General features: G+C 49.4%; 1 protein-coding gene across 1 annotated transcript; it reads left to right on the top strand.

Annotated features, from left to right (window-relative positions):
* Positions 1-866: 866 nt before the first annotated feature.
* ABCD1 (ATP binding cassette subfamily D member 1) lies at positions 867-27,760 on the top strand. Its single transcript, XM_028711684.2, has 10 exons — positions 867-1,992; positions 7,148-7,328; positions 9,832-9,974; positions 13,694-13,862; positions 17,920-18,014; positions 19,715-19,860; positions 20,414-20,559; positions 20,770-20,854; positions 21,647-21,772; positions 23,309-27,760. Exons 1-10 carry the CDS (start codon positions 1,054-1,056, stop codon positions 23,529-23,531), a joined length of 2,253 nt encoding a protein of 750 aa, XP_028567517.1. The 5' UTR covers positions 867-1,053; the 3' UTR covers positions 23,532-27,760.
* Positions 27,761-27,784: the final 24 nt, after the last annotated feature.

The following is a 27,784-nucleotide window of genomic DNA, read 5'->3' as shown; positions in this document are numbered from 1 at the left end:
CATGATTGCTGTGCTCCGCCTCAGTGCTGGAGGCGCAATGCTTCTGAGTACCACTTGCTGAAACCTGGAGGAGAGGTGAGTGCTCTTGTGCTCGGATCCCGCTTGTGGGTAGGCATCTGGTTGGCCAGTGAGAACAAGATGCCAGACTAGATGGGCCATTGGTCCTGAACCAGGAGGGCTCGTGTCTCTTTCATACACACACCCCACATCCAACAGGACACAGAATTTGCTTTAAAATATATTCTATATGTTATTGGTTTTTCAAAATAACAAAACCGACATCCAACAGCACCCCCTTCTCACCCTACCCTCCAAACAGATTCCTGATGGCAAAAATATTTTCTTAACCTCGTGTGTTACATCAGGTTTTATTGTCAAACCTTTAAAGTCATCTACATTCATGCACTTATTATTAATTAAGCACGCAGTAACTGTGTTCTCTCGGGGAGTTGCAAGCAGTGAACATGCTCCTCCTCGGCGTCTTCTAATTAGAAAATAAATCATCCGTTGTTTTTTTAGAAGCCACAGCTCCATTGCTTGCAATGATGGATGCGGCAGATCAACCAACCCCAAAATAATGGGTTAAAAAACCCAAAAACGTCTGGATTTAAGACGAACGCCTGGACACATCCTGTATTTACTGGGTGCGATTGGTGCAGTGGACTCTAGCGGGGTCTAAAACCTCCGAATTCGAGCGATTTAAAGGAAGAGCAAAAGCGAGCGAGAGAAAGAGCTAAACACGCGCGCGACTCTTCCAGGCGCCACCTAGCGGCTGCCTCGAGGAGCGCCCGTCTGTCGCCGTCCTCTCTATGGTGCCCCGAGGCTTTCTCTATGGTTCTAAGGGATGGCCATGGCTCAGTCCCCTCCCACCTAGTCAGGCTGAGGGCTGGGCATTGTGGGGTGAGAGCGGACTCTGGCTGAAGAGCCAGCCCTGCCACAGCCAGGCAGAGAGCAGAGCACCCGAGCTGGAGGAGGAGGAGAAGGAGTGGTGGGGGGGCAGAGAGGAAGCCAGGACCAAGGGGCAGTACCCCCCACCCCACCCTAAGGGACACCATGCCAGTTGCCACAGCCAAAGTGGCAGCCAGGTTGGCCCAGGGGGTCACGGCGAAAAGAGCGGCGGTGGCACTGCTGGTGGCGGCGTATGGAGCCAAGAAGTTGTACCCAGTCCTGCGGCGACAGTGGGCTTCCTCTGACCTCCAAGTGAATGCCAACTCAGCAGGGCACCACAGTGCTGAAGAGCCAGCCTCCAAGTGGGGGGCAGCCGATGAGGTGGCAGCATCTCCACCCGGGGTGAACAGGGTGTTTTTCTTCCGCCTGCTGCGCCTGCTGAGGTTGCTGTTCCCTGGGCCACTGTGCCGTGAAACGGGGCTCCTGGCCTTGCACTCGGCCGCCCTAGCCAGCCGCACCTTCCTCTCGGTCTACGTGGCCCAGCTGGACGGGCGCCTGGCCCGCTGCATCGTCCGCAAGAACCCGCATGACTTTACGTGGCAGCTTCTTCAGTGGCTGCTCATTGCCCTGCCTGCCACATTTGTCAACAGTGCCATTCGATACCTAGAAGGGCAGCTGAGCCTGGCCTTCCGCGGACGTTTAGCGGACCATGCCTATCGGCTCTACTTTGAGGGCCAGACCTACTACCGCGTCAGCAACATGGACGGACGCCTGCGCAACCCGGACCAGTCTCTCACGGAAGATCTGGTGGCCTTCGCCAACTCCGTGGCTCACCTCTACTCGAACCTGACCAAGCCGGTGCTGGATGTGATTGTCACTTCCTATACCCTGCTCAGCTCGGCCAGATCGAAAGGAGCCGACACAGCCTGGCCCTCGGTCATTGCCGGCCTGGTGGTCTGCATCACTGCCAAGGTGCTGCGTGCCTGTTCGCCAAAGTTTGGCCAGCTGGTGGCTGAAGAGGCACGTCGGAAAGGGGAGCTGCGCTACATGCATTCCCGGGTGGTCGCCAACTCGGAAGAGATTGCTTTCTATGGGGGCCATAAGGTAAAGCAAGTGGGCAACGTGCCATGGTTCTCTGGGAGGAAAGCAGGGATCAGCTGATAGGAGGATTACTGGAAGCCAGGACTCCTGGGTTTCCGGACAGGGAATTATAGTGTAGTAGAACTGGAGAAACAGAGAAGGGTAGTTTACCACCAGCCTCTTTTGTTATATGTCTTTCCACTTTCTCTTCTTCCCCTGAGCTCCAAAACGGAGGCAGCTGACCCTGCCAGGCCCTGGGCCGGTGGAAGTGAAGTTGGCTTTATAGAGAGACAAGCTAGAGCTGAAACCAGCACCCTTGTTTACTTCCTTTTCTTTGTAGTCTTCTTCCTTGAATTTGTCCGAGGGCAAGGCTGAGGCCCTGACCTGAATTTATCCAGCTTCAAATCTGTCCATGTTCAGTAATCCTCCACCAGTCTAAATTTCCATAGAAACCTTTCTTGGTTTCTATTGCTCATGCTTGACTTCTGCCTCAACCGTCAAAACAGCCCCAGGCGTTTCCAAGTGTGGCACTTAAGGATTCCTGCACTGCCTAGCGGAGGCGATTGGATGGCAGTTGCAGTGTGTTTATCAGACACCATTTCTGATCCCCAGATTTGGAAAAGCAATGGATCAGATAACATATAACAGTAACAGATGAGAGCTGGGAATCAGGGGATCTAGGCTCTTCCTGTTTTCTGAATCATCGTGAGGGTGGGGGGCGGGGGGGGGGGGAATGCTCTTATACTGAGGGCGATGGTGACCGAAGTTAATCGTCATTTTTATCACATGTACACTGCAGTCGCCCCTCTCCATTCCAGCCCAGCTGTGTCAGGAACATTCCAAGGCCGAAAACTCTCCTACCTTTGGCATCCTGCCCAAATTAAGGGTAATTGTAGGTCACATTCGCACACAGAAATACAGCAACGGGACCAGCCTTTGTGCTTAAACATTTATTAGAACCATGCAGATTTGTGCACACATGCACACACCTCAGACAAAAAGTCTATAGCAGCAGTTGCCCTTTAGAAAAAAGGAGTATGACCAGTATTAGTCATGATGACATTTGAATTGTGTCACCACTTGTGATGTTTAAGACAATTATCTCTGAATGTTCAGGGTTTTCTTAGGGCTATTGGATGCATTTGTGCTGTGCCTCCAGCTGCCCCCTCCTCCACTAGTCTACCTACCTGTGGCTCTTCAGCATAAGATGGCCTCCCACCAGTCTTGCACAGCAGATTGGAAGGGTGGAGGACACAGCATAGGACAAAAATACTACTCCCCATATGAAAGCCATTGTCAGAATAGCAGGACTGTGACTCAAAAACAGCAGCCACCCCATCCCCATCTCTTTGAGACAAGATCTGCTAGTTGTCACCTCAATGGCTTTAGTAAGTGGAGAACAGGAAATGCTGACCTTCCTGCCTTGGTACTCATTAACTTTGCCCTCCCTATTAAAGTTGTGGGATTGGTGCAGGATTATCTCATACCCCTGTGCACCTCCTGTATTTTTTCAGGGTGTTATTTATTATTATTACCATTATTTATTAAATTTGTATATTGCCCTTCATCTGCAGGTCTAAGGGCAGTTCACAACATAGAATTACAATATAAAAAACAAAAAATGCATAGTAAAAATAAGAACAAGAAAAATCCAATAATCCCCCCTCCCACAACACTTTTGAAAGAGCATCGGATGTCAATCAGCGAAAGGCCTGGTTGAAGGGGAATGTTTTCACCTGGCACCTGAAGGTATATAATGGAGGTGCCAGGCAAACCTTCCTGGGGAGAGCATTCCATAATTTGGGAGTCACAGGTAGATTTGGTTTGGTGCAATCCAGGCTCCCTGTCCCAGTGCGGCTGAACTAGCACTTTTGTACTCAGATTTAACACCAGGCGAATTGCTGTTGTGAGGCTAACAGGGCTTGTACCACAGAGATGAAGGGACAGAGCAATTTCCCAATTTCAACTGCAGAGAACTAAGGAGAAGACTAGGTATTAGCACCACAGCCTGACCTTCCAGTAGGTAATTAAAAGCTGCCATTGGCCAGTGGTGTAGCCTGGGTTGCTGGCGCCTGGGGCAGGCAAGCCACCAATGCCACTGGAACCAAGCGGAGCTGTGCTGTGCCACCTGCCCGTCTGCACAGGAGGGAGCCCAGCTGGCTTACATGACCCTTGGTGGGCAAATCCCCTCGATGCCTGCAGAGAGGAGCACTGAGTCGGGCTGCCCTGGGGTCACCCACCCTCCATCCGCATCCACTCACTGTGGACCTGGGCGGCTCTTGCTGCCGTCCAAGGAGCGTGGCACACTGAGCAAGGAATGAGCAAGCACTGGCCAGGCAGCCATTCAGTGAGGCCTTGGCATGGCATGGCCTGGAGAATGAAGGGTGGCATGGCCTCAGGAATGTGAGGAAGGTAGACTTCAGTTGCCAGCCTCTGCCAGGGACATGGCGGCAAGGCCAGGTTGGGCTCCAGGGTCCAGAAACCCCGGGTGGCAGGCAGGCAGGCAAGGACAGGGAGCCTGGGACAGGGCCTTCCAGGATGTGCCTGGGTGGCAGTGGCGCAACCCCCTGGCAGGCTGCTTTGCTGCCTTTGCCAGGATAGGGATCCCTGCAGAAGCTGGTGGCTGTATGGAGGCCACCCCCTCAGAATTTTGTGCCCGGAACCATAGCCCCCCTGGCTCCCCACTGCCACTGGCCATTACTCTATGAATGCAAATACTGTGTTGTATTGCTGCATCCCTGCATCTATGAGATGAAAACCCTGACAAACCATTTAGCACCAGTGAAGTGCTAGTAAAGGCTGGTTTTGGAACTGGGACTCCTTATTCAAAATGTGGCTTTTCAGTTTGTAACCCAAAGTTCAGGGTGTGTGTTGCTATAGTACTTTTCCTATTTCTGTAGTCACACAGATAGTGGAAGCCACACTTACTGGGAAGCAAGTCCCATTGCAACCACTGGAGCTTACTTCTGAATAAATATGCATAGGATTGTGCTATTAGAACAACTGAATTTTAGAAATCTTCCCCCTACTTTTTATCCTTGGGATTACTTTACACCTCTTTTCTCCTCCCTTTCAGAAAGGGAGGGACAATCTTAGGGCCAGTTCACATATTCAGGTACATCACTTGTGTACTTATCACTTGACAATTACCAGTGACCCAACTCCACTGCTGCTGTGTCTTTAACAGCACATTGATTGGGCAAATATATGTAGATGAGGCTTCTCTTGTAATGGGGGTGGAGACTGCTGCCGTAGCTGCTGTTAAGGACAGGGCTGGTTAAAATCTTAGAGTTAAACTCTCTAAGAGTTCTGTCTATGACAGCAGAGAATTGCAATGGCTCATTCACATATGTCAGTTGTCCCTTAATTCTGTAGTCCTGAAAAAAGACACACGTGTAATGAACCAAACTGTCGTTCTGCCTCTTTCTTGTGGAAATTGCTCAAGTGCCTTTTAAGAGCTGGCTGGTGGTCAGTAAAGAAGGAAACTTTTCCTGACATGGAGATAAAGGAATGAGCAAAGCATCACCTGCCTTATTTATGCAGGTCAGTCTGCTGCTAAAAGCACTGAACCTGGTGGGGGTGGCTGCTTTTGAACCATTGAACCTTTTCATCACATGCGCACAGATGAAGCAGATTCTCTAACAAAGAGGTAATGCTACCTCTGGCCTCCAGGGAGTAGACAGAGAAAGTCTGTAGCATTTGAAACTTTTTAGTTTCTAGCAGTTCAAAAGCACGTCAAAGTGCAAGTAGATAAATAGGTACCGCTCCTGCGGGAAGGTAAACGGCGTTTCCGAGCGCTGCTCTGGTTCGGCAGAAGCGGCTTAGTCATGCTGGCCACATGACCCGGAAGCTGTCTGTGGACAAACCCCAGCCCCCTCGGCCTATAGAGCGAGATGAGCGTCGTAACCCCAGAGTCGGTCACGACTGGACCTAATGGTCAGGGGCCCCTTTACCTTTTTTAAAGATGACTAAGAGGTGGTAAAGGTAAAGGGACTCCTGACCATTAGGTCCAGTCGTGACCGACTCTGGGGTTGCGGTGCTCATCTCGCTTTACTGGCCGAGGGAGCCAGTGTACAGCTTCCAGGTCATGCGGCCAGCATGACTAAGCCGCTTCTGGTGAACCAGAGCAGTGCACGGAAACGCCGTTTACCTTCCCGCCGGAGCGGTACCTATTTATCTACTTGCACTTTGACATGCTTTCGAACTGCTAGGTTGGCAGGAGCAGGGACCGAGCAACGGGAGCTCATCCCGTCGCGGGGATTCGAACCGCCGACCTTCTGATCGGCAAGTCCTAGGCTCTGTGGTTTAACCCACAGCGCCACCCACGTCCCTTTTTAAGAGGTGGTATGATAGAAGTTTATAAAATTATGTATATCATGAGAAAAGTGGAGCTGTTGTGAACCTCCGTCTGTCTTGAGACAATAGAGTGTGCCTCTGGGGGTGAAATCAAACCAGTATGTTAGCACCACCAAAGTGACCTCCCTGGGCCGGCACAAGCCTGGGCAGTATGTCTGGGGGTCCTGGGCTGCCTAGATGACAAGAGGTCATGGACATCCAATGAAGCTGAATGCCGCAAGATTCAGAACAGATAAAAGAAATTACTCATTCACAGAGCCCTTAGTTAAACTGTAGTACCTGCTCCAGCAGGAAGCAGAGCTGGCCACCAGCGTAGATGGCTTTCAAAGAGGGTTAAACAAATTCATGGAGGGGAGGGCTATCCATGGCTACTAGCGATCAGGCTCTGCTGTGCCTTCACAATGGGAGGCAGTACTGCTTCTGAATACCAGTTGCTGGGAATTTCGGGTTCTGTTGTGCTCATGTCCAGCCTGCAAGCATCTGGTTGGCTAATGTGAGGATGCGGGACTAGGTGGCCTTTGGCCTGATCCAGCAGGATTCTTCTTTGGTTCTTAATTAAACTCCAGGCACTGGAAGTAAAGCAGCAGTGCTTCTGAAATTAGAGCCACATGGAAATGCCCTCCATCTCAGCAGCTGCATTAAGGCAAAGTCTAAGGGCGTGGGATTTCAGCTGCCTGACTGAAGCTAAGCAGGTCTGAATCTGGTCGCAGTCTGGATGGGAGACCTGGGAACCTCATAGGGGATACACCTGTATACAAATGATAAATAATAAACATCTCATCACCCTGCCGAATGCCATAATGTCTCCTGGCCTCCCCTTCAGGTGGAGTTGTCCCTTTTGCGGCGCTCTTATCGTGAGCTGGCCTCCCAGATCAATGTGCTGCTCCTGGAAAGGCTCTGGTATGTCATGCTGGAGCAGTTCCTCATGAAGTACGTGTGGAGCGCCGCCGGGCTGGTCATGGTAGCTGTGCCAATCATCACCGCCACTGGCTACTCTGAGACAGGTGAGTGGAGGCAGTTTTTGTAATTAGGTTGTAAACAAGGTTTACAAATTACAAAATTAGGTTTTGTAAACAGGGTGACGGGAGCATGTTGGGCGTCACTTATTGATATAGTAATAAAGTAAATAATTGTTTGTTGGCAGGGGATACTTAAGAATGCTTTCAGGATGCCGCATGAAGTGCCCGATACCAGCTTGCTTAAGAGGCTTAGGGAGGGCATCAGACTAGCCATTGCTGCAGATTCTCCTTGGGCCTCTGCTTGCCAGTTTTGCCACAGTGAAGTACATATAACCACAGAATTGCAGAGGGGGGAGAAAACAGGATAGATGTGACATGGCAGCCCCTGTCTCAGCCACATCTTTCCAGTCCCGCCCCCCTTACAGGAACAGATTGTCTGAGCAGTGAAGATGTGGAAGTGGCTGTAATCTTTGGGTTGAATTACACATTTGGCAGAGTCTGGGGTCAGGACATTCAAAACAGCTTCAAAGTGACAGGAAGACTGTGTGATTTAGAGAAGAAGCTTCGGGTAGGGGAAGAAAATATAAGCTGTTTTCCTGAAGAACACAGTAAATGAATGTGCAGAATCTTAGATTGAACTGGGGCAGGAGATGATAACAAGGTGATTGAAGGTTGAAAGTAGCAGGTAAGGAAAGGGTTAAGCATACACCCTGCACACCCGCTGCTTCTCAGTTTGGAGCTGCACCCTTTCTTGCTGTTTTGCACCTCTTCGGAAGATACTTGCGTTCCTAGTCCTTGGTCTTTGCTTTTAAAGGCCCACAACCATTCTTCACGCTCCCTGAGGTCAGTTGTTTTTATGTGTACAGAACTGGAAACCTTCACTGCGCATGAAAATGGCTAGCTATGGCATTGAACACAGATGTTGGTTTTGAAAAACAGCTGCAGCTGGGGAGATGTGAAGAGGAGACCCTGTTTTTCCTCCTTAGTTTTATAGGCAAGAGGTGTCCTTGTGTTAATTTTTATTGTCGTTAGCTGCCCTGAGCCCGGCTTCGGCTGGGGAGGGCAGGATATAAATAAAAATTATTATTATTATTATTATTATTATTATTAATTCACCCTGTGTGTGTGATCCTGATTTCGTCAATGATAACTTGCTGGGCAGGTCGGCAGCTCACCTGTTCCATATATCTTCTTGAGTAATGATACCTAGAATGACATGAAGGGTGTTGTCAAACTGATAATCTTATAATGTCTAGGCCTAAGCCTAGGCTAGAGCCCTGCTGCCTTATGCAACAATTTTCTTTCTGGAAGGCATTTTTCTCTCCTGTTGCTCAAAGTTCTGGTGAAATGACCCATCAGGATCAGCAGTAGGTGATCAGGTTCCTCTTCCTGAGTTTAAATCTAATTATACAGATATTTGATGATTAAATGTAAAGGTATTACAGAAACCGAAAGGCCGACCACCCCAGGAAGATTGGTTGCTTTCTTTGTTGTTTTCGCTGTGGGTGTCTGAGCTGTCCCTGCCCTCGCCAACGCCTCCTCCTCCTCCTTGAAGTCTGAAGAGGATCTTTGTTAGCTTAGTCTCTGGGACCTGCCCAGTTAGAATAGGAACTGAAGGTCCAGTGATCCAGTACAGGCTCTTCAGGGATTTCCTAATCTGGTTGTAGCTGTAGCATCTGCTACCAAGGGCCCCTCCGCTACCTAGATATTGTCTTAGCTGCTTTCTCCCATGTTAGCCAAGAGACAGGCCAATGGCTATTTAAGCTACTCCTTCCTCCAGCACCCACATCTACAACACGGAAGGCTCTGTCACCATATGTTCCTGACATTAGGCATTAGGCCCTGTTTGCAGCACCACTGCCTGGTGAAACTTAAGGGGTGGCAAAACAAGAGAGGTGTTGCAACATCCTCCCCTCCGACATGTGTCTGGCCCCAACATTGCATACCCTCCAGCAGACACACCTGTGGCCTTTGGAGGTGGAGGTTAAAGATGGAATAACCGTTTCCCCCATGCTGTGTTGCTGCAGCTGTTTTGCCATTGTTAAGTTAATGCTATGGTTTTCAAGTATGGTTTTAGCTTAATGCTGCTCGAATTTGTTTTACTGATTTTGGAATACACCTTGCCCTGGGACATATGATGAAGGGCAGGTAATAAGTATTCCAAATAAATAAATCTGGCAAACAAAGGAAATATTTAAGGGAAGAACTCTGTTAGAACGTCTTTGCTAACCACAAGGGTGCAAGAGAGAATTAAAGAGCCTTTTCCTGTGCCTAGAAGCAAATGCCTCAAATGCCTACGGGAGAGGTTTCACCAAGGCCAGGGATGCTGGGAGGAGGGAGTTTCAGAGTCCCCTGCTTATGTTTTTGTTCGTGCAGGAAGTAATCCGTAGGCAAGTGTTCCTGGCCAGAGGGAAAGGATTCCAGGTGAGAGCATGTGATTTCCAGGCAAACTCAGGTCCTAAAAACAGCTGTGGAGCTAGAAAATGGAGGGTAGAGATGTTGTCCTTGGAGTTTCTGCTGACCATGTCGGTTTCCCCTCCTATGCCAGACCCTGAGGCAGTGAAGCAAGCTGCGCTGGACATGGAGGAGAATGAGCTGGTGAGCCTGAGAACCGAAGCCTTCACCACAGCACGGAGTCTACTGAATGCAGCAGCTGATGCCACAGAGAGAGTCATCTCTTCTTACAAAGAGGTATGGATGCAGCTTGGCTCCTTGGATTGACCCAGAAGGAATTGGCTTGGTTTGATTATCAATTGAAGGAAGGGAATAAGCCGCGTTGTTTCTGTTTTCCTCTGAGGGGAAATCCTAAAATTGCATATCTCTGCAAGGCACAGCCCACACCCAGAAGGTTGGAAGACCTGGGAGCACAATGTCCTGGCATCAGTTCCCAGTTGCACATCAGCGTCCTAGATTCTGCCTTACACGATCATGTTTTCCAACACCCACATGCATGATCTTTGACCCAGTGCAGTGCTCTAATACTTCATGGGATTGGTTTCGATCTGTAACAGACCAAATGGTTCAAAGCAAACATCTAATTTTGCCCTCCTATGTACACACTCTTGGGAATAATTCCCTTTGAACTTGGTGAGACTTATGCATAGGATCTGTCTAGAACATGGGTCGGCAAACTAAGGGATCCAGAGGGCAATTGGGCCTGATCCAGCCTGCGGACAATCCTGGAATCACCACTTGGATCGGTATGATCGTTTGGACTGCGCCTTTTTTTGTAATTTTTTTCGGGCGCCATTTCTGCCTCCCCCCCCCCCAAATACACAATGGCGGCGCCTCCTCCTGGCTTCTCCCCGCCCTGCAGAGGACGGGAGCTGTGCTTTGATTGATGCCAGCCATCCAAAGCCTCGCCACCCACCTCTCCGTCCATGGCCGCGCTGTGGGCATCATGACGGGTGTGTCACAGGGCTTTGGCTGAAGCTCGGCGTGTCTGCTGGCCCCGCCACCTGGCACCCGGGAAAGCTGGCCCGGAAAGGAGAGGCAGCGCCAGTGGTGACGCCCAACCGCAGGCAGAGCGGCGGAGGAGGTAGGAAAGCAAGAGGAGGGGAGGGGCTGGGGGAGGGGGGGAGAGAGAATACCCCCTCTGTTGCGTGTGTGTGTGCACGCGCGTGCGTGCGCACTCCGGCCCACCACAAGGTCTGAGGGGCAGTGAACTGGCCCCCTCCTAAAAAAGTTTGCTGACCCCTGGTCTAGACTAGGAATGAGCATAAGGTGGATCTAGAACTAGTGCGGTATTTCTGCAGGGATTTGTGACTCCCAATTGTTTAATAATTGCAGCAACAAAATGACATATCTTGCTTCCCAACCAGACTTCTAAAATGAAGAAACGAGGAGTAACGAGGAGTAACATGGAAGAACTGTGAACTCAGTTCAGTTCTGATAACTCAACACAATTCCCTGGGTTCAGTAGCTGTTCAAAGGCACCATGTTCTTTAATTCTTAGCACATGTATTCCAAACCAGGCTCCAATTGGTGGAGCTTGAGGGTTCTAGGGAAATGCAAAGTCTATTCCACAAATCTGCCCTTTCCTGGACCAGAACATACTGTATTTCCTTTATTTCATCACACACTCTAAGGGAATCTCCACAGGACTGATCTTTAAACCTGATTTAAACTCTGGTTCTTTACACACTATACCTTTAAAGAACATTAGGAACTTATTCTCCTCCGAAAAATCCTGGGCACTGTAGTTTATCCCTCACAGAGTTACATTTCCCAGCAACCCTTAACAGACTAGAGTGCCCAGAATTTTTTGAGAGAAAGAATGTGCTTTAAAGGTATAGTGTATGCATAAGCACCTGGCTTGAGAGCAGTACATGTGAAAAGGATCTAGGAGTCTTGGTTGACCACAAACTTGACATGAGCCAACAGTGTGACGTGGCAGCTAAAAAAGCCAATGCAATTCTGGGCTGCATCAATAGGAGTATAGCATCTAGATCAAGGGAAGTAATAGTGCCACTGTATTCTGCTCTGTTCAGACCTCACCTGGAGTACCGTGTCCAGTTCTGGGCACCACAGTTCAAGAAGGACACTGACAAACTGGAACGTGTCCAGAGGAGGGCAACCAAAATGGTCAAAGGCCTGGAAACGATGCCTTATGAGGAACGGCTAAGGGAGCTTGGCATGTTTAGCCTGGAGAAGAGGAGGTTAAGGGGTGATATGATAGCCATGTTCAAATATATAAAAGGATGTCACATAGAGGAGGGAGAAAGGTTGTTTTCTGCTGCTCCAGAGAAGCGGACACGGAGCAATGGATCCAAACTACAAGAAAGAAGATTCCACCTAAACATTAGGAAGAACTTCCTGACAGTAAGAGCTGTTCGACAGTGGAATTTGCTGCCAAGGAGTGTGGTGGAGTCTCCGTCTTTGGAGGTCTTTAAGCAGAGGCTTGACAACCATATGTCAGGAGTGCTCTGATGGTGTTTCCTGCTTGGCAGGGGGTTGGACTCGATGGCCCTTGTGGTCTCTTCCAACTCTATGATTCTATGATTCTATGATTCTAAGCTTTGATTGAAACGGGCCAATGAAACTCCAGGTTAGACATCTGGGACCCTCAGTTAAAGAGATTTGAAACTTATTTAAATGTGTTTCGTCTCTCTCTCTCTCTCTCTCTCTCTCTCTCTCTCTCTCTCTCTCACACACACACACACACACACACACACACACACACACACCGCCCTGCCATGTAATGGCATCCTCCTAACAATGCCAACTATGTGCCCCAGGTAGAGAGAAACTGGCAGTGGTTACTCACAGGAACTTCCTAGGGAATTCTGCCTTTGGAAACATTTTCTTCTGGGAAGCTTGCTGAAGCAACTTCCTGCAACCTTGGGAAAGGACCTTGGCTCAGTGGTCAAACATATGCTTTGCATGCAGAAGGTTTCTGGTTCAGTCCCTGGCATTGTCAGTTAAAAGGATCAGATGTTGGGAAAGGCTGAGATTTAAGACTCTTGCAGAGCTGCAGCCACTCAGAACAATAATGGGCTACATATATGAGACCAAGAGTCTGACCTGGTATGTGGCAGCTCTCTATATCCATTAGTGGGATGCAGTTCTGTGTGTGCTTGGGAGAAAGGAGCATTGATCTATATGGGAATTCTGAGTAATTAGGCATAATAAAACTTGACAGACTGAGCTGGTTTCAGGAGTCTGGAGCAAAGCCAGAAGGTCTGTAATATTAGTGATTGTTGTGGGGTTGTTGTTTTTACCTGTGTGCTTGGAGTGATTTCCCAGTGCTGGATACTCTGGGTAACACTCATTGACATCAATGGGTTTACTCTATGAGTTAATGGATATCAGTGGATCATAATGGGATCTACTCTCAGTGAGACTGTTGTCGTTTAGTCATTTAGTCATGTCCAACTCTTCGTGACCCCATGGACCAGAGCACGCCAGGCACTCCTGTCTTCCACTGCCTCCCGCAGTTTGGTCAAACTCATGCTGGTAGCTTTGAGAACACTGTCCAACCATCTCGTCCTCTGTCGTCCCCTTCTCCTTGTGCCCTCCATCTTTCCCAGCATCAGGGTCTTTTCCAGGGAGTCTTCTCTTCTCATGAGGTGGCCAAAGTCTTAGAGCCTCAGCTTCACGATCTGTCCTTCCAGTGAGCACTCAGGGCTGATTTCCTTAAGAATGGATAGGTTTGATCTTCTTGCAGTCCATGGGACTTTCAAGAGTCTCCTCCAACACCATAATTCAAAAGCATCAATTCTTCAGTGATCAGCCTTCTTTATGGTCCAGCTCTCACTTCCATACATCACTACTGGGAAAACCATGGCTTTAACTATATGGACCTTTGTTGGCAAGGTGATGCCAACATTAGTCTCATCCCAACTCCATCCCTAAAAGCTTTGTGTTTCCCTTCTGGGCTAAGGTATGTTACTTGCTGCTTCCTAATTCAGGTGACTGAGCTGGCCGGGTACACTGCTCGCGTACATGAGATGTTCCAAGTGTTTGAAGAGGTGAAAGCCTGCAACTTCCGGCGCCCTGGAGAACTTGAGGAGGGTCAGGCTCATGCTGGGAGAGTGATGAAGCATGGCGTACGGGTAGAAGGGCCACTCAAAATCCAAGGTAAGGCCTTCAGCTCCAGACTGTATTGGGCTGACATGGCACACCTGCACTGCTGCTGGCCTGGTAACTGCAAGATGCATCCTGCTAGATCAAGAGATGATGTTCACGTGGTGGCAAGGATCAAACCAAGATGGTTATTTTATTTACAATTACTCAGAAGTCCCATAAAACCCAATGGGACTTTTGGCCAAGTAAACATTCATAGGTATCAGGGTACAGGAACCCAGAGACAGCTGCATAGCTTCCGTCAGATCTAGTTCTCAGTGAGCTGGTAAACCTGGGCCTGGGCTATAGCACTTCAAACTGCAGGTAGGGGCTCCTGTGACTGAAGGCACTTCATTACAAAACAAACCACGTAGGAGCCACCTTGCCAGGGGTTCTCTCAGCTGTGTCCCTGCCTTTTCTTACTACAACATGCAGGGGAGTTACTTGCAAGTGCTTTATTTTAGTTACTGTATTTTTTGCTCTATAAGACTCACTTTTTCCCTCCTAAAAAGTAAGGGGAAATGTGTGTGCGTGCATCTTATGGCGTGAATGCAGGCTGCACAGCTATCCCAGAAGCCAGAACAGCAAGAGGGATTGCTGCTTTCGCTGCGCAGCGATCCCTCTTGCTGTTCTGGCTTCTGAGATTCAGAATACAGTGGTGCCCCGCAAGACGAAAGAGTTTTCCGTTTTTTGAGTCGTTCCGCAAGACGAATTTCCCTATGGGCTTGCTTCGCAAGATGAAACGTCTTGCGAGTTCTTGCGAGTTTGTTTCCTTTTTCTTAAAGCCGCTAAGCCGTTAATAGCCGCTAAGCTGTTAATAGCCGCTAAGCTGCTAATAGCCGCTAAGCCGCTAATAGCCGTGCTTCGCAATACGAAAAAACCGCAAGACGAAGAGACTCGCGGAACGGATTAATTTCATCTTGCGAGGCACCACTGTATTTTTTTTCTTGTTTTCCTCCTCCAAAAACTAGGTGCGTCTTGTGATCTGGTGCGTCTTATAGAGCGAAAAATACGGTACTTTTTTTTTTTGTACAGTCCAAAATAAAGAAAGGCAGCATGTCAGGAGGAAGGCTTCCCCCAGATAACAAGGGGGGGGGGGAGGGTTGTGTGGAGGTTTAAAAAACATGTTTCTTATGGAGGGGACTTTTCAAGGGAGCTCTTGCACCAACAATCTAAAGTGGTACATTCCGGATGCATGTTTTACCACCTCGGTGAGAACTACACCTTTCTGCCAGCAAGTCAGGATTGTCTCCTGTCTGTTTGACTGTGCATCTACTTTCTTTCCCCTCCTTCCCTGGGTAATGCACATAGCCCTTAGTAACTGCTAAGGAGAGGCAGATTGGCAATTGCTCTATAGCACAATAGATGCTTGAGCAACATCCTGTACATACAAATAGTGATTTCAATTCTCGGAGTGCCAGTCCTTATGTAGCCAATATAACCCATGCACAAGAGGGAGGCATCAGCAGACTCGGGGGAACACTGTCATTTGAACTACAAAAGAACATTTAGAGAAAGACATGCGAAAACACTGAGCATGCTCAGTGGGCGCCTAACGCTGACTGTCTCTTGGGAGGTAAAAATGGAAAGATGGAGTGGCGGGAATCCTGAATAGGGAGCACTGGACTGCAACATTTTGTTCCAGGTCCAAGGTATGGGGAACCTTTGCCCCCCATGCCACTGCCATCTGCCTCAACTGGCATGACCAATGGCCAGGGACAGTGGGAGGGTTAGCTCAGCAACATCTGGAGGACCAAGTGTTCCCCACACCTGCTTTATGCTATGGACAACTAACCTATAAAGCATGGGTTTATAGGAAACACAAAGGAAACACAACCCCAAACTACTTTTGATGAGTTGATGGCTGTGTCAGTTGCCCATCTCTAGTTGGGGAGTGGGCAGTCTGTGAATCCAGAGTCTGTGCCTGTAAGTTTTGTTTCTCTGCTGCTCTGTGTCCGCTCTTACTTCTTTTTTTGGTGTCCTGCTTCTTTTCTTGTTCTCTCTCTTCCACCAAACCCTTCTCTTTCTCCAGCATCATCTCCATCTGTCCCAAAGCAAGTTCACCTCCTCTTGTCTTTGCCCTCACATTTTACACCTCTCTCTCCATCTCTTCACCCTGCAGCCCATCACATCGTGGGAGCAGGCATTGTACCAGCTCCTTGCTCTCTGTTGACAACAGCTTCCCTGGCTATTATTAAAATGTACAGTTCTAGGCCAGAGTCTGTGCTGGTGATTCTGTTTTGTGCGTGTTCATTAGATTTTTATCTTGCCTTTCTATCAAAAGAAATGGCTCAAGTGACTTACAGAGTTGAAATTTGCAAGTTGACAAGGCTAGGGCTGTGGGTATTCTGTTCATTTTTTTAAAAAAAAAAAACCTGCTTAAATTGAGCTTAAATTCAGTGCCCTGGATAAATTATGCAAATTAAGTATATTTCCCTGATAAGTTTTGCATAATCTATTGACAACATTGCACAATAGGTCCTGTTTCTGTTAGTCGTGGGGGGTGGGATATGCTGGCAAAGGAGCCCCCCGCAGAGAGCAGTGTTGAACCCTCCACTCTTCAGCTGGAGAATGGAGACGTCAGTCCTGCTGGGTCCTGCGGACTCCTCCACCCACCTTGCACCTGATGATTGGCAGATGGGTGGCTCCACACACCTGTCAAAGCTGGCTCATGGGGTTGGGGAAATAAAGATCTTAGCCCACTGGGCCAAAAAGACTCCCCAAAACTGTTGCCTCAATGGCCTTGTTAGTTCGGGAAAAGGTGCAGAAAAGGGCATCGAAAGTGATCAGTGGGTGAAGCAACTTGCCCAGGAGGAAGCGTTACAGCTCTAGGGGATTTTCAGTTCAGGAAAAAAAGTGAATAAGGTAGGACATGACTAAGGTTCACAAAATGCTGCGTGACATGGAGAAAGACACATTTTCCTCCCTTCATCACAACTCTAGAACTTGGAGTCATCCTGTGAAGCTGGTTGGCGGGACATTCAGGACAGAAGTGCTTCTTCCCCAAGCAATAAGCAGTGAAATTCACTTGCTCAGGATGTGTGGACAGCCACCTTCTTTAAAGGGAGGATTAGGCTGCTGCTGGCTGCAAGGCATGATGCCTGTATGTTACCTCCAGGGTCAGCATCTCTCTCCATGCCAGTTGCTGAGAGTAGACCGTTTCCCTCATGTCCTCTTTGTGGGCCTCTCAGGGGCATCTGGCTGGTCACTGGGGAAATGGGATGGTGGACTAGACCTGTGGTCTGATCCGTCAGGGCTGTTTGTATGTCCATTGGTTATCCTTGGATCCTCTAAGATGGGACAGCTCTGGCAACCCTACCAGCTAATGGCTCATCCTAATACACTTCCTCACCTGTTATCCTGGCTTCATCCCATAAACAAATACCAGCTGAACCTCCTCTGACCTGACCACAAGGTGACTTCCAGTTGGGTCAGATAACATGACCGCAGTGGAAGGATAACTATTTGTCTCCTGTGCCTTGAAGGCTGAGGAGGAGTTTTGGCAGGTACAGCGTTCCTCACTTTGTATGACCAGTGGCACCTGTCAAAATTATGTCTCCCATTTGGTTTGCAGTAGTACAGCAGCCCTCCTTTCCATCCCATCATTCTCCCTGGCCTGGCTGGATTAGACCAGCAGGGCTTTGGGTCCTGGAGCCTCTTCTAAAAGCCATGCTTTGTTCCCAGAAACATATAAAGTCATGTGCATGTTAATACCAAATGGAGGAGTGCACATGAGCATGTGCAGACTGCCTTAGCCATTCCCTGCAGATCCAGTGTCAGAGAGGGGCCTGTCGCCAACCATCCTGAGGACTGAGATGGACAAAGTTTAGCAGATATAGGGGCCCCACCTTGCATTCTTTCTCCATTCCCAGGCAAAGTCTAAATTTGGGCTTGAGCAAGAGAGGAGACAGGAGGAGGATTGTGAGAGGGTGTGCTGCCCCCTTCTGGCTGAGTCCGTGTTCACTCTCGCAAGGGTTGGAACACTGTCTTTCATTGTGGATTTGATATCCAGTCTCTTCCTTCCTTCCCCCCACATCCCATCCCATCCCACCCCACCCCATTTTGCTTACAGGACGTGTGGTTGATGTTGACAATGGAATTGTCTGTGAAAACATCCCCATCATCACCCCCACTGGAGACGTCGTGGTCACCAGCCTCAATATTCGGGTAAGTAGCAAAAAACAAAGTTTGAAAGCGGGGAGCCGGAGCCGGGAGACTTTGGCTGAGTTGGCTGTGCCTTTCACAGTTGCCTGATATCCAGGAATTTGCATGTGATAACATTGATCCCCGTATTCCAATGCCATGAGAAGTTTCATTTGCAGATTTCTGCAGATCAACTTGCTCATGCAGGCACGGGAGCAGAGCAGACCCCATTTCCGTTTTTGCTACTGGTTGCTAAGCCTGTTGTGTATTATTGCTTGAAATTCTGTTCTGCATTGTTGCTTGAAAGATATATCCTAGGGCAGAGTTCTAACACTGAGAGGATTCTAATGCTGAAGGCCTGGAAGAACCTTCTTCAGATTCAGCAGGGTTGTTAAAAGAGAGATGGAGAGAAGGCTGGGCTGAGATTGCAAGCTTTTTTTGTCGGTAGGAGATATGAAGCAGCAAAGTTGAGGGAAGGGGGGTGGGGTGGGACGGAGAGTCCCTGCCAGTGCTGCTGACTTTGCAAGGTCAGGTAGGAGGAGCAGGGGGTGTGGTGTTGGGGGCGGCTGATAAGACCTTGATCACTGCTTTCTCTTTATTATATTTTGCAAGAGCACAGAAAGAGCTGGAAAATCGGCCAGAGTACAGGAGTGGGGCGAGAGAGCAAGCCTGACGTGGCTCAGAGATAGTTGTCAGGGCACCATAGGGGTAATGTCACTTGGCAGGTGGCCTAAAGCGGCTGGCAGATCACAGATTTCTTACGTTCTGGGCCATTTGGGGTGGGAGTGGGGCCAGGTTCCCAAGGCAGGGGAGATGAATCTGTCCTCCGAAGGCCAAGGAGAGATGGGGCAGGGGAGTCTGGCCTTTACAGGTACAAGGCAACCAAAAGTGACTTACAGCCAACCAACCAACCAAACTAACAAGAACAAAACCATAGATACATTAAAACTTCTAAAAGGCCACAGATAGTGAAAGGCCAAAGGCCTGGTTATAGAGGAAAGTTTTTGCCTAGCACTTAAAGATTTATAATGATGGTGCCAGACGAGCCTCCCTGGGGAGAGCATTCCACAAACTGGGAGCCACCACAGAAAAGGCCTCTTCTCATGTTGCCGCCTTCCAGACCTCTCATGGAGGAGGCACACGAAGAAGGGCCTCCCATCATGATCACAGGGTTCAATTCAGTTCATATGAGGAGAGGTGGTCCTTGAGCTATTGCGGTCCTGAGCTGCTTTATAGGTCCAATCTAGTGTATTCCTTCCTACAAACTGCCTGGGCTCTGAGATCTTCTGGGGAGGCCCTTCTCTCAGTCTTGCCACCCTCACAGGCACACTTGGAGGGGGTGCAGGGAGGGCCTTCTCAGTGGCTGCTCCCAGGCAACTTTGGAACTCCTTCCCTAGAGAAGCTAGACTGGCTGCTTCCCTGCTGTCTTTCCGCTGTAGGTGAAGACGTTCTTGTTCCAGTGAGTTTTGGGGAACTGACTGCTGTTCCCAGTGCTGTTTTTGTTTTGATGTGATTGTCTGTATTTTTTAAAAATATGCATATATACATATAGTTTTAATTCTGTTAATGTTTAATTGTTTTTCAGTGATTTTTACCTCTCTATGTTTTTAGCTGTTCTTTTTATCTGTAAGGCACCTTGAGTCCCTGTCAGGAAAAAAGGTGGGTGATAAATAATAAAATAATAATAATAATCAGACATACTGCTCTCTGATGTCTTCTTGCAGGTGGACGAGGGCATGCACCTGCTGATCACTGGCCCAAATGGCTGCGGGAAGAGCTCACTGTTCCGGATCCTGGGGGGACTCTGGCCGACCTATGAAGGCACCCTCTACAAGCCACCCCCACATCGTATGTTCTACATTCCACAGAGGTACAAAGGACCAGTATTCAGATGTCTGCAGGGAAGGGAAAGGCGGGTGATACAATGGAACAAAAAAGAGAGAACCTAAGACTCCTGGTTGCTCTTCATGGGGCTGAATGTGTTAAAATTAGGAAATAGAATCATAGACTTGCGTAGAGTTGGAAGGGATCCCAAGGGTCATCTAGTCCAACCCCCTCCACTGCAGGAATCTCAGCTGAAGCATCCATGACAGATGACCATCCAGCCTCTGCTTTAAAACCACCAAGGAAGGAAGTCACAACCTCCTGAGGGAGAGCCTTCTACTGTTGAATAGCTCTTGCCTCCAGAAAGTTTTTTCTGATGTTTAGTTTGAATCTCCTTTCTTGTAACTTGAAGCCATTGGTTTGAGTCCTGCCCTCCAGAGCAGGAGAAAACAAGCTCGCTCCATCTTCCACGTTGTTTTAGCATTTGCGTGTTTGCCGTCCTGGCTTCCTTGGGAGGAGTGGTGGGATATAAATTGTTGTTGTTGTCATATTAATATATTTGCACACCAAGGAATGTTATGCTTGGTATCTCATGGTAGGCCATACATGTCTGTGGGAACCCTGCGAGACCAGGTGATCTACCCAGACACTGCAGAGGACATGGCACGGAAAGGGAAGACGGACGCTGACTTGGAGCGGATCCTGGGCATTGTCAACTTGAACTACATTGTGCAGCGTGAGGGAGGTGGGTGCAACCAGGAGAGGTGGGGTGAGCATGAACCTTTAATTCATGGGAGACAAATGGGGAGGGAAATTGTCGTTTCTGCTTCCTTTGCCTCTGGCTGTGTGGAGTAGAAAGTGAATGGGCAAGCAGGGCGCATGGGAGGGTCTGCTGCACCATCCGCGTTGAGTGACCAATGAAATCTCTTACCTTTCCACCCATGGGCGGGGCCAGCCTGGGAAGCAGTCAGCGACTGGAAGGATGTGCTGTCTGGTGGCGAGAAGCAGCGCATGGGGATGGCCCGCATGTTCTACCACAGGTTAGTGCCTACAAGTGCAGTGAGAGGCCTGATTATTGGCCGCTGCTGCTATTCTGTGCATGGGATTCAGTTGCATTCCAGCAAATTCACATAGAGCAATTAAAGTGGCTTTGGCAGTCTTGTGCAACAAACCTACTTCTTCAGAAAGGGGGGGGGGGCGGTTTCAGTAAGGAAAGTGACAGGAAAAAGCATTGAGAAGCAGGAGAGAAGAATCTCTTGACGCAATGTTTGTATAACCTCTTGGCAAATAAATCGGGGTGAGTGCTGTTTAAGCAGCAGATATTGCATAACCTTCCCACAAACTTTGTGCAAAGAAATGAGGCACGTTGTCTGGAATCAACCATAATCCCCCTAGCAGAGGACTAGCCCCAGTGTTGTGCTTTCCAGACATTGTGTACTACGACTTCCATCAGTCCTAGCCAGCATGGCCAACGATCAGGGAAGATGGGGCTTGTAGTCCCGCGACCCCTTTTCTCGCGGTCCCTCTTGCATTTTTGCTCATCCTGCTGCTGGCTGAGGATGGGAATGCAGTGTGTCCTTCCGTCAGTAGAATGGCAGCAGAACCAAAGCTGAGACCAGCGAAAGTCACACCAGGGGCAGCCCAAAAGCGTGATGTTGGGAAATATTGCCAGGATCATAGCTGAAAGGTGGAAGAGGCGGATCAGGAATTGTGGAGGGAGGTGCGGAGGGGAAGGTGGAGGACTGCAGTGTTAGGAGTGGCCATGTACAGACTGGCTTGGCCAAAGAGCCACTTTGGGGTCTCTCATTTGGGCTGCTGCTCTTCCTCCCTAGGCCAAAGTACGCTCTCCTGGATGAATGCACCAGTGCCGTCAGCATTGATGTAGAAGGCAAGATCTTTCAGGCTGCAAAGGATGCTGGGATAGCATTGCTCTCAATCACCCACCGACCTTCACTCTGGTATGTTTTGTTCTCTACCCACAGTCTTCTGCCTGGTATGTTTCTTTAGGCCTTTCTTCCTTTGGAGCCCCTTGATCTAAGGACTTTATATACATCTATCTCACTCTTCCATGGGGCTCCCATTGGTCTTCCCGCTTCCCTTTAATGATTCTACAGTACTGGGTGCTCTTGGATCACTCTCCTGTCCTGCTCAGGGAGCTTCCTGTCTACAAGACCAGGACATCTAGGCTAGTTGGTTAGTTGGAGTCATTTGGACACACGTTTTCTCCCTTCTTGCCCATCATCTACTTGTGGAGTCAGCTGTGCCACACACTGGCCCACGAGTGGGGCTTTTGAGAGAGCAGGGAAGGCTGGGGAGATCCCTGCAGCCGTGTGCCTCCTCAGGCCCTCAGTCAGACATTGCTCCTCTGCCACGAATGGAGCAGTTTCTCCACATACCTGATTTACCAGGCAGGAGTCCCTGTGGGCTACCCCTTATTCTCTCACTCTCTTTCTCATACAGGGGACAGGGAATTGGAGGAGGAAGCTGGGGAACCATCTGAGCATTAGATGAGAAGTGGACTGGCAGGCTTATAATGCCTCCAGGAGTCTGTCCACACTTCTACATCCATTTACTCTGCTTCTACCTATCCCTGTGATTGTGCATGCTTTTATATCCCCCCTTTCTCCCCAAGAAGCTGGAATGCCAGACCACCCCCCAGTATCAGAGTCAGTATCTCCCCATCCCAGCTTTCATCATACCCCCAAACCTCGGTTGCCACTGCATGAACCCACTTCCTCCTCTGATCCCACGTCATCACACTTGGCACTGCCACCCAGACAGGGTAGGAAAGGGTTGTGTCATTAGTGAGCCTGGAGGCAGGTCCTGTCATTTCCTCCGTGACCAGTAGAGGCTGCCATAGAGTGGATCACCTGTGTGGTGCCCCTTTGCTCGACCCGGGACAGGGAAAGAGGGGTTTTGGAGGAGGACCTAGAATAACCCACCGACTCCAAAAGTCCTGTGTCTTTAATAAACTGAAGCTTTATGACAGCAGAGGATGCACCTGCTAAAATATTCCTTTCTGCACACATTGTGAAAGGGACAGGAGACTGTTTTTGCATAGAGTCTGGCTGCGCCTGGGCCTGCCCACCTTGTCCTTTCCTGCCCCCAGAAGACTTCCTATCCTCCCCGCATCTCTCCCTGTTTCCACCGCCCCTCCAGTCCCTGGCTGTCTCCCAAGCAGGGAGTCACGTCCCCAGCAGGAAGCCGTGTGGGCGGAGGGGGGCATCAGAGTCTCATCCCTGGAGACTGAGAGCCGCTTTGTTCCTGACTCCCCCAGAGACAGCTCAGCGGAAAGATCCCTCCCCAGGAGCAGGCAGGGATGCCAACCCCACCCACGCACAGGGCGCTCGCTGGACTCCGAGGAATGAGGGGCAGCAGCGAGAGCTCCAGGCCAAGCACAGGGGGGTGTGGGGTGTGGAGAGATTGCTGGGAGGCCCGGAGCAAAGCGTAGCGCAGGCCAGCATCTCAAGCAGCCCTTCCCTCTTCCCTTTCAGGAAGTACCACACCCACCTCCTGCAGTTTGACGGGGAGGGGGGCTGGCGTTTTGAGAAGCTGGACCCCGCAGCCCGTCTCTCCCTGCGAGAGGAGAAGCAGCGCCTGCAGCAGCAGCTGGCCGGAGTCCCCAAAATGCAGCAGCGTCTCAGTGAACTTTGCCAAATCTTGGGTGAAGATACGGCCTCTCCAGTGGGACACATCCGAGAGAGCCAGGCACCCTGAAGCACCCCCTCACCGTTCCTGCCCCGGCCCACGTGGCTGAGTACTCAGTAAGAGGATCCCGGCTGCTTTCCTTTCCTCCTGGGAGCTGCAGAAGAAGGCCGGCTGTTGCCCTGGCTGCTGAAGGAAGAGTCACGTTTTCTCTGCTGGGGCATCGCTTATTTCTGGCACCTGTTGACCGTGCCCTTCGCCACCTTCTCTCACTAGCCTGCCTCGTTCTAGGACTGGAGGGAGGGAATGGGTCACCCCGTCCTGACAAGTGACTCCGAAGTTTTCTCTCTCACACACACACACACACCTCACACACACAGTGCCTGAATATCCCAAGATAGTAACGCCAAAGCGTGGGTTTTGTTGCCCCACTGCCATTCTCTGCCCTCTGCATCTGTGGGTGTTTTGGAGTGAGCTTCCAGCATCAGCCACACCTCAGAGGCCTGGGAGGTTCAGCGGGACCGCTCTCCGCCTTTGTCCACACAAAACAGCCGCACAACATTTGATACGAATCCAAGCCATGAATGTAGCTCTTGCACCTTTCTCCCTGGTGGCCTCCTTTTTGCCACAACTGGGCTGTAGAAGCTGGTTGCATAGGGCAGCACCAAACCCCCCTCCCCTCCAGCCTTCGCCCCCTGAGCTCCACTTGAGGAAGGCCTGCCTCCTTACCTGGACACCAGGTGGGTGACATGGCAGCCAAGGGAGCAAGTCAGGAAATCCGTGTTGCTCTAGATCAGTAATTTTCAACAGTTCTTTCTGAAACCTTGCTGTTCTTCAGAACTTACAGAGAGCTTCCCCAGTGAGAAGATGGGTAAGTTATGCAGGGCAAGCGGTCAAAAAACCTCATCACGACCTCTTTGACTGACCTTCCACAACTGTTTCAGAATGTGGGGTTGGTTCATTCTTCTGGGGCAACAGTTTAGGTCTGCCTCATGCCCTTACAAACGGAGTGTGTGGCCTAAGATGCCTCTCACACTGCAGGGATCCCAGACACAAATTGGGTCCTCAGCAGATAAGCCAATATGGAGTCCCCTGAGGTGGGAAGCCTTGAAAGCCACAGTCCTGGGCTGTCTCGGGACCCCCTTATGCAACTCTGTAGAACATAAAGCCCTTCCTGAGGCTTTGTCCTTGTGGCTTCTAATACTTTAGTCCCTTAATTTTGAGGGACTGGTCTTCCCTGTGAAGGCCAGCAGAAGGCCCCGTGCCATTTGCTTAGGGCACTTTCTATGGGGACTTGCTGAGACTTGCTTTCCATACAGCTGTCCTTCAGGACTTGTTCTCCTTGAAATAGCAGGAATTCTCCTGGGGTCATTTCCCCCCGTTTTCTAAAGCAGGGTGGAGGTGGAGGTAGAGAAAGAGAAAGAGATGTTTTCGTATACAGACAACAAGGCCTCAGCCAGCGAAGCTGCATTAGTTCAACTGCACAGCATATATCCACATTAGGAGGAGTGCAGCAATTTGGGTCTTGCCATGTGCGTGATGCGATGGAGAGAGGGAGCGTGTGGCAAAGGAACTAGGATTGCTGGTTGTCCCCTATTTCACTTATGCCAGTGTTAGTCTGCACAGATGTGTCTATTCTTAAAAACTGAGCCGCCTTTTAATTAGTCATGAAGGTGATTGCTGCTGTTGTTGTTACTGTTGTTGTTGTTGTTGTTGTTGTTATTGTTAGAAGACTCACTCCAGTTGTGTTTTCCACGTGAAATAACAGACCAGCAAGCTATTAATGATGTGTGCTCCCATGTCCTTTAAATGCACATTTAGCTACAGCCATCACACAGTTAATTGTTTTAAATATTTCATCCATTGGCTTTGATGGTGGGACATCAGGGTTTGCCTCATGTACTAGGTTCTCTCCCCTCTGCCCTTTTGCACGGGTATTTCCTCCTCTCCCCACTTGCCTCCCTTTCCCAATCCTGCTGCTTCCAAGCACACCTCATCTTCCTAAGAAAGCGAAGAAGATGCATGGTTGCTTAGAGGAAATGAACCCTCGGCTCTCCCTTCGTGAAACATCTTGCGCTGGCCTGCAGTCATGCGGCCTACCATGCTTGGCCCTTGGACTTAACTGGCGGCAGCAGAGTCTGGCAAACCACCCACTGTGTTAACTTTCCCACAGTGCTCCAGAGTGCCTGACTTAGCAGCACTTTGCATGGTATGCTGCAACTGAGGCCCAGCGGCTGCTGACACATAAGGCCTTAGCCAGAGGGGAGGGGGCTCTTCCGGGGGGGGGGTCAGAGCTGTACCAGCCCTGCAACCCGCATTGACTACATCTCTGTTCTTGCAAAAAACAGAGCAGGAGGCTTTATATGACAATGAGGCTGGTAGGCTGCATTAAGCTGGGTGGCAGGCCTGATTCCGCAGCTCTGTGCCCAGGGACACCTGGCAACTGACCCTCTGGCACCCCACGCCCCATAGGACTGGCACCTGGAACCCTGCTTGTCCTATGGGGGAGCCATCCCAGATTGGAATAGACACATTGCTCTCAAATGGCATGTTGCTTCTGGAGGAGTAAAACCACAGCTTGGCAGCCCACAACCTGCAGGATTCATACAACCCTCCTGAGGCTCCCTGTGCCCCATGAAATCACCACTTCCAAATTTTGACGTCATTATGAAGGGAGGATCATCTTGAGATGCTAACAAGGGAAGCAAGTTCATACAGTGTTTTGCAGGCTCTGCTGCCTAGTCCAGCCATGTTCACAGAGAGGCCACCTCAGTCAGAGTGTGCTCACATCTTCAGAGAACCAGATAAATTCTTAACATAATTTCAGTCAACTAGTCCAATGAGTTTTCCTTTCCCCAAGGGCAATTGCTGACATTTTACAAAGCACAAGGCCCGTGTTGCCAGCCAATTTGGGCGCTGGGGAGGTCATTTCATGCCCCACACATCACCACCATACCCAGCGTCTTTTAAGTGCCACACTGGGGTTCTTATTTAATATTTTTTTAAAAATCTGTATTCTGCTTTTTTACAAAAGTAAATTCCAAGTCGCTTACAACAATCAAATATACAAACCAGAAAACCAAGTCCACAAAAATGCATCAAACCCCATAAAATACCAGCATCACAAAAACAAATGGATCTGCACCTGTTAAGGAAAGAGATGGTAACAACCTGACAGAGTAAAAGTGCACTCCTTTAGTTTGCTGGCAGTCATCTTCTTAAATATATATAATATATATAAATATATAAACACATATATGCAGAGCAAAGAGAAAGCTGAAAGAAACTTTCTCCATGTTGTGTTAGTTTTATACTTGCAGGGAGCTTGTGTACGTTTGAACATCAAAAGAGAGTGCCCCCACCAGAAGTTAGAAGTAGTACAGCCCACTCTGCCACATTCTTCTGCATGTGTGTATGTTGCCATTGGTTTCTCCTATATCTGCTTCTGATTTGCTCTCTATGTTTGCAAGTCTCTTCATTGCTGCAGCTTCCTGCAAGCCTTGAAAAGAGAGCCTGGAAGTTCAGGGCTGTTGTGTTTTTTCCCCTCTCTCTCTCTCGCTCTCATGAGCAGCTCCTTGTGTCGGCCGCCATTGCCTAGGGGAGCAGCAGCAACACAGGTTCTTCTTTCGTTCCTGATCACAGACCTGCCTGGCTTAGCTACTCCAGCCAAATTTTAAGGCAAGCTGTTTGCAGGTGTGTGCATAGCAACACCACAATCCTATTGGAGAGAAAATAAAATCTCTGCATTGTTCTTTCTGGAACAGCTCTGAAACCCTATAAATACATGCGAAGAGATGGGACTTCCCAAGTGGGTCCCAGGTGTTTGGAGTGAGGAGTTTCAACTTTTTCTTCCTCTCCTCTACTTGATTGTATAAATTGCTGATTTATTTAATTGTAGTATGCCTATGTGTTTTGTAAGATGTTTTTAAAACTTATTTCTGAATTGTCTTCGGACCATCTTTTTATTTTTAGCCTGCCATCCACTTCATGCCCTTCCCAGTATGAAAGCCCCACAAGTAAACAATGTGATACTATTGCCTGGCAAGGGGGGGGAGCCAGAGTGTGTGCCATGGAGGGCTGAGCATGTGTCAAAATTCTCAGTGGAATGAGGCTGTTCCCATCTGCTGGCTCTGATGTCAGAATTTTACAAAACTATGCAACAAAGACTTTCTTTCTCTGCTGTTATGTACGTGCAAAACTGCCATCCCACTCCCCCTTTCTCCTACCCTCACAGTGCCTTTTATGCTGGCAGAAGCCAGGTTTATTCAGATGCTGATAATAAAAATATTATAGATCACAAACATCTGTCCGTGTAATTCTGGATT

The sequence above is a fragment of the Podarcis muralis genome, chromosome 17 (assembly GCF_964188315.1).
Source record: "Podarcis muralis chromosome 17, rPodMur119.hap1.1, whole genome shotgun sequence".
In the NCBI taxonomy this organism is placed as follows: domain Eukaryota; kingdom Metazoa; phylum Chordata; class Lepidosauria; order Squamata; family Lacertidae; genus Podarcis; species Podarcis muralis.
Note: the sequence above shows the minus strand (reverse complement) of the source record. Positions and strands in the feature narration are given on the sequence as shown.

What these genes read in the sequence shown, in the direction of transcription:
- ABCD1 (XM_028711684.2), top strand. Translation starts at nt 1,054, where the DNA reads ATGCCAGTTGCCACAGCCAAAGTGGCAGCCAGGTTGGCCCAGGGGGTC. An exon ending in TCATCTCTTCTTACAAAGAG is followed by an intron (nt 9,975 to 13,693) that starts GTATGGATGCAG and finishes TTCCTAATTCAG; the next exon opens with GTGACTGAGCTGGCCGGGTA. An exon ending in ACCCACCGACCTTCACTCTG is followed by an intron (nt 21,773 to 23,308) that starts GTATGTTTTGTT and finishes CTTCCCTTTCAG; the next exon opens with GAAGTACCACACCCACCTCC.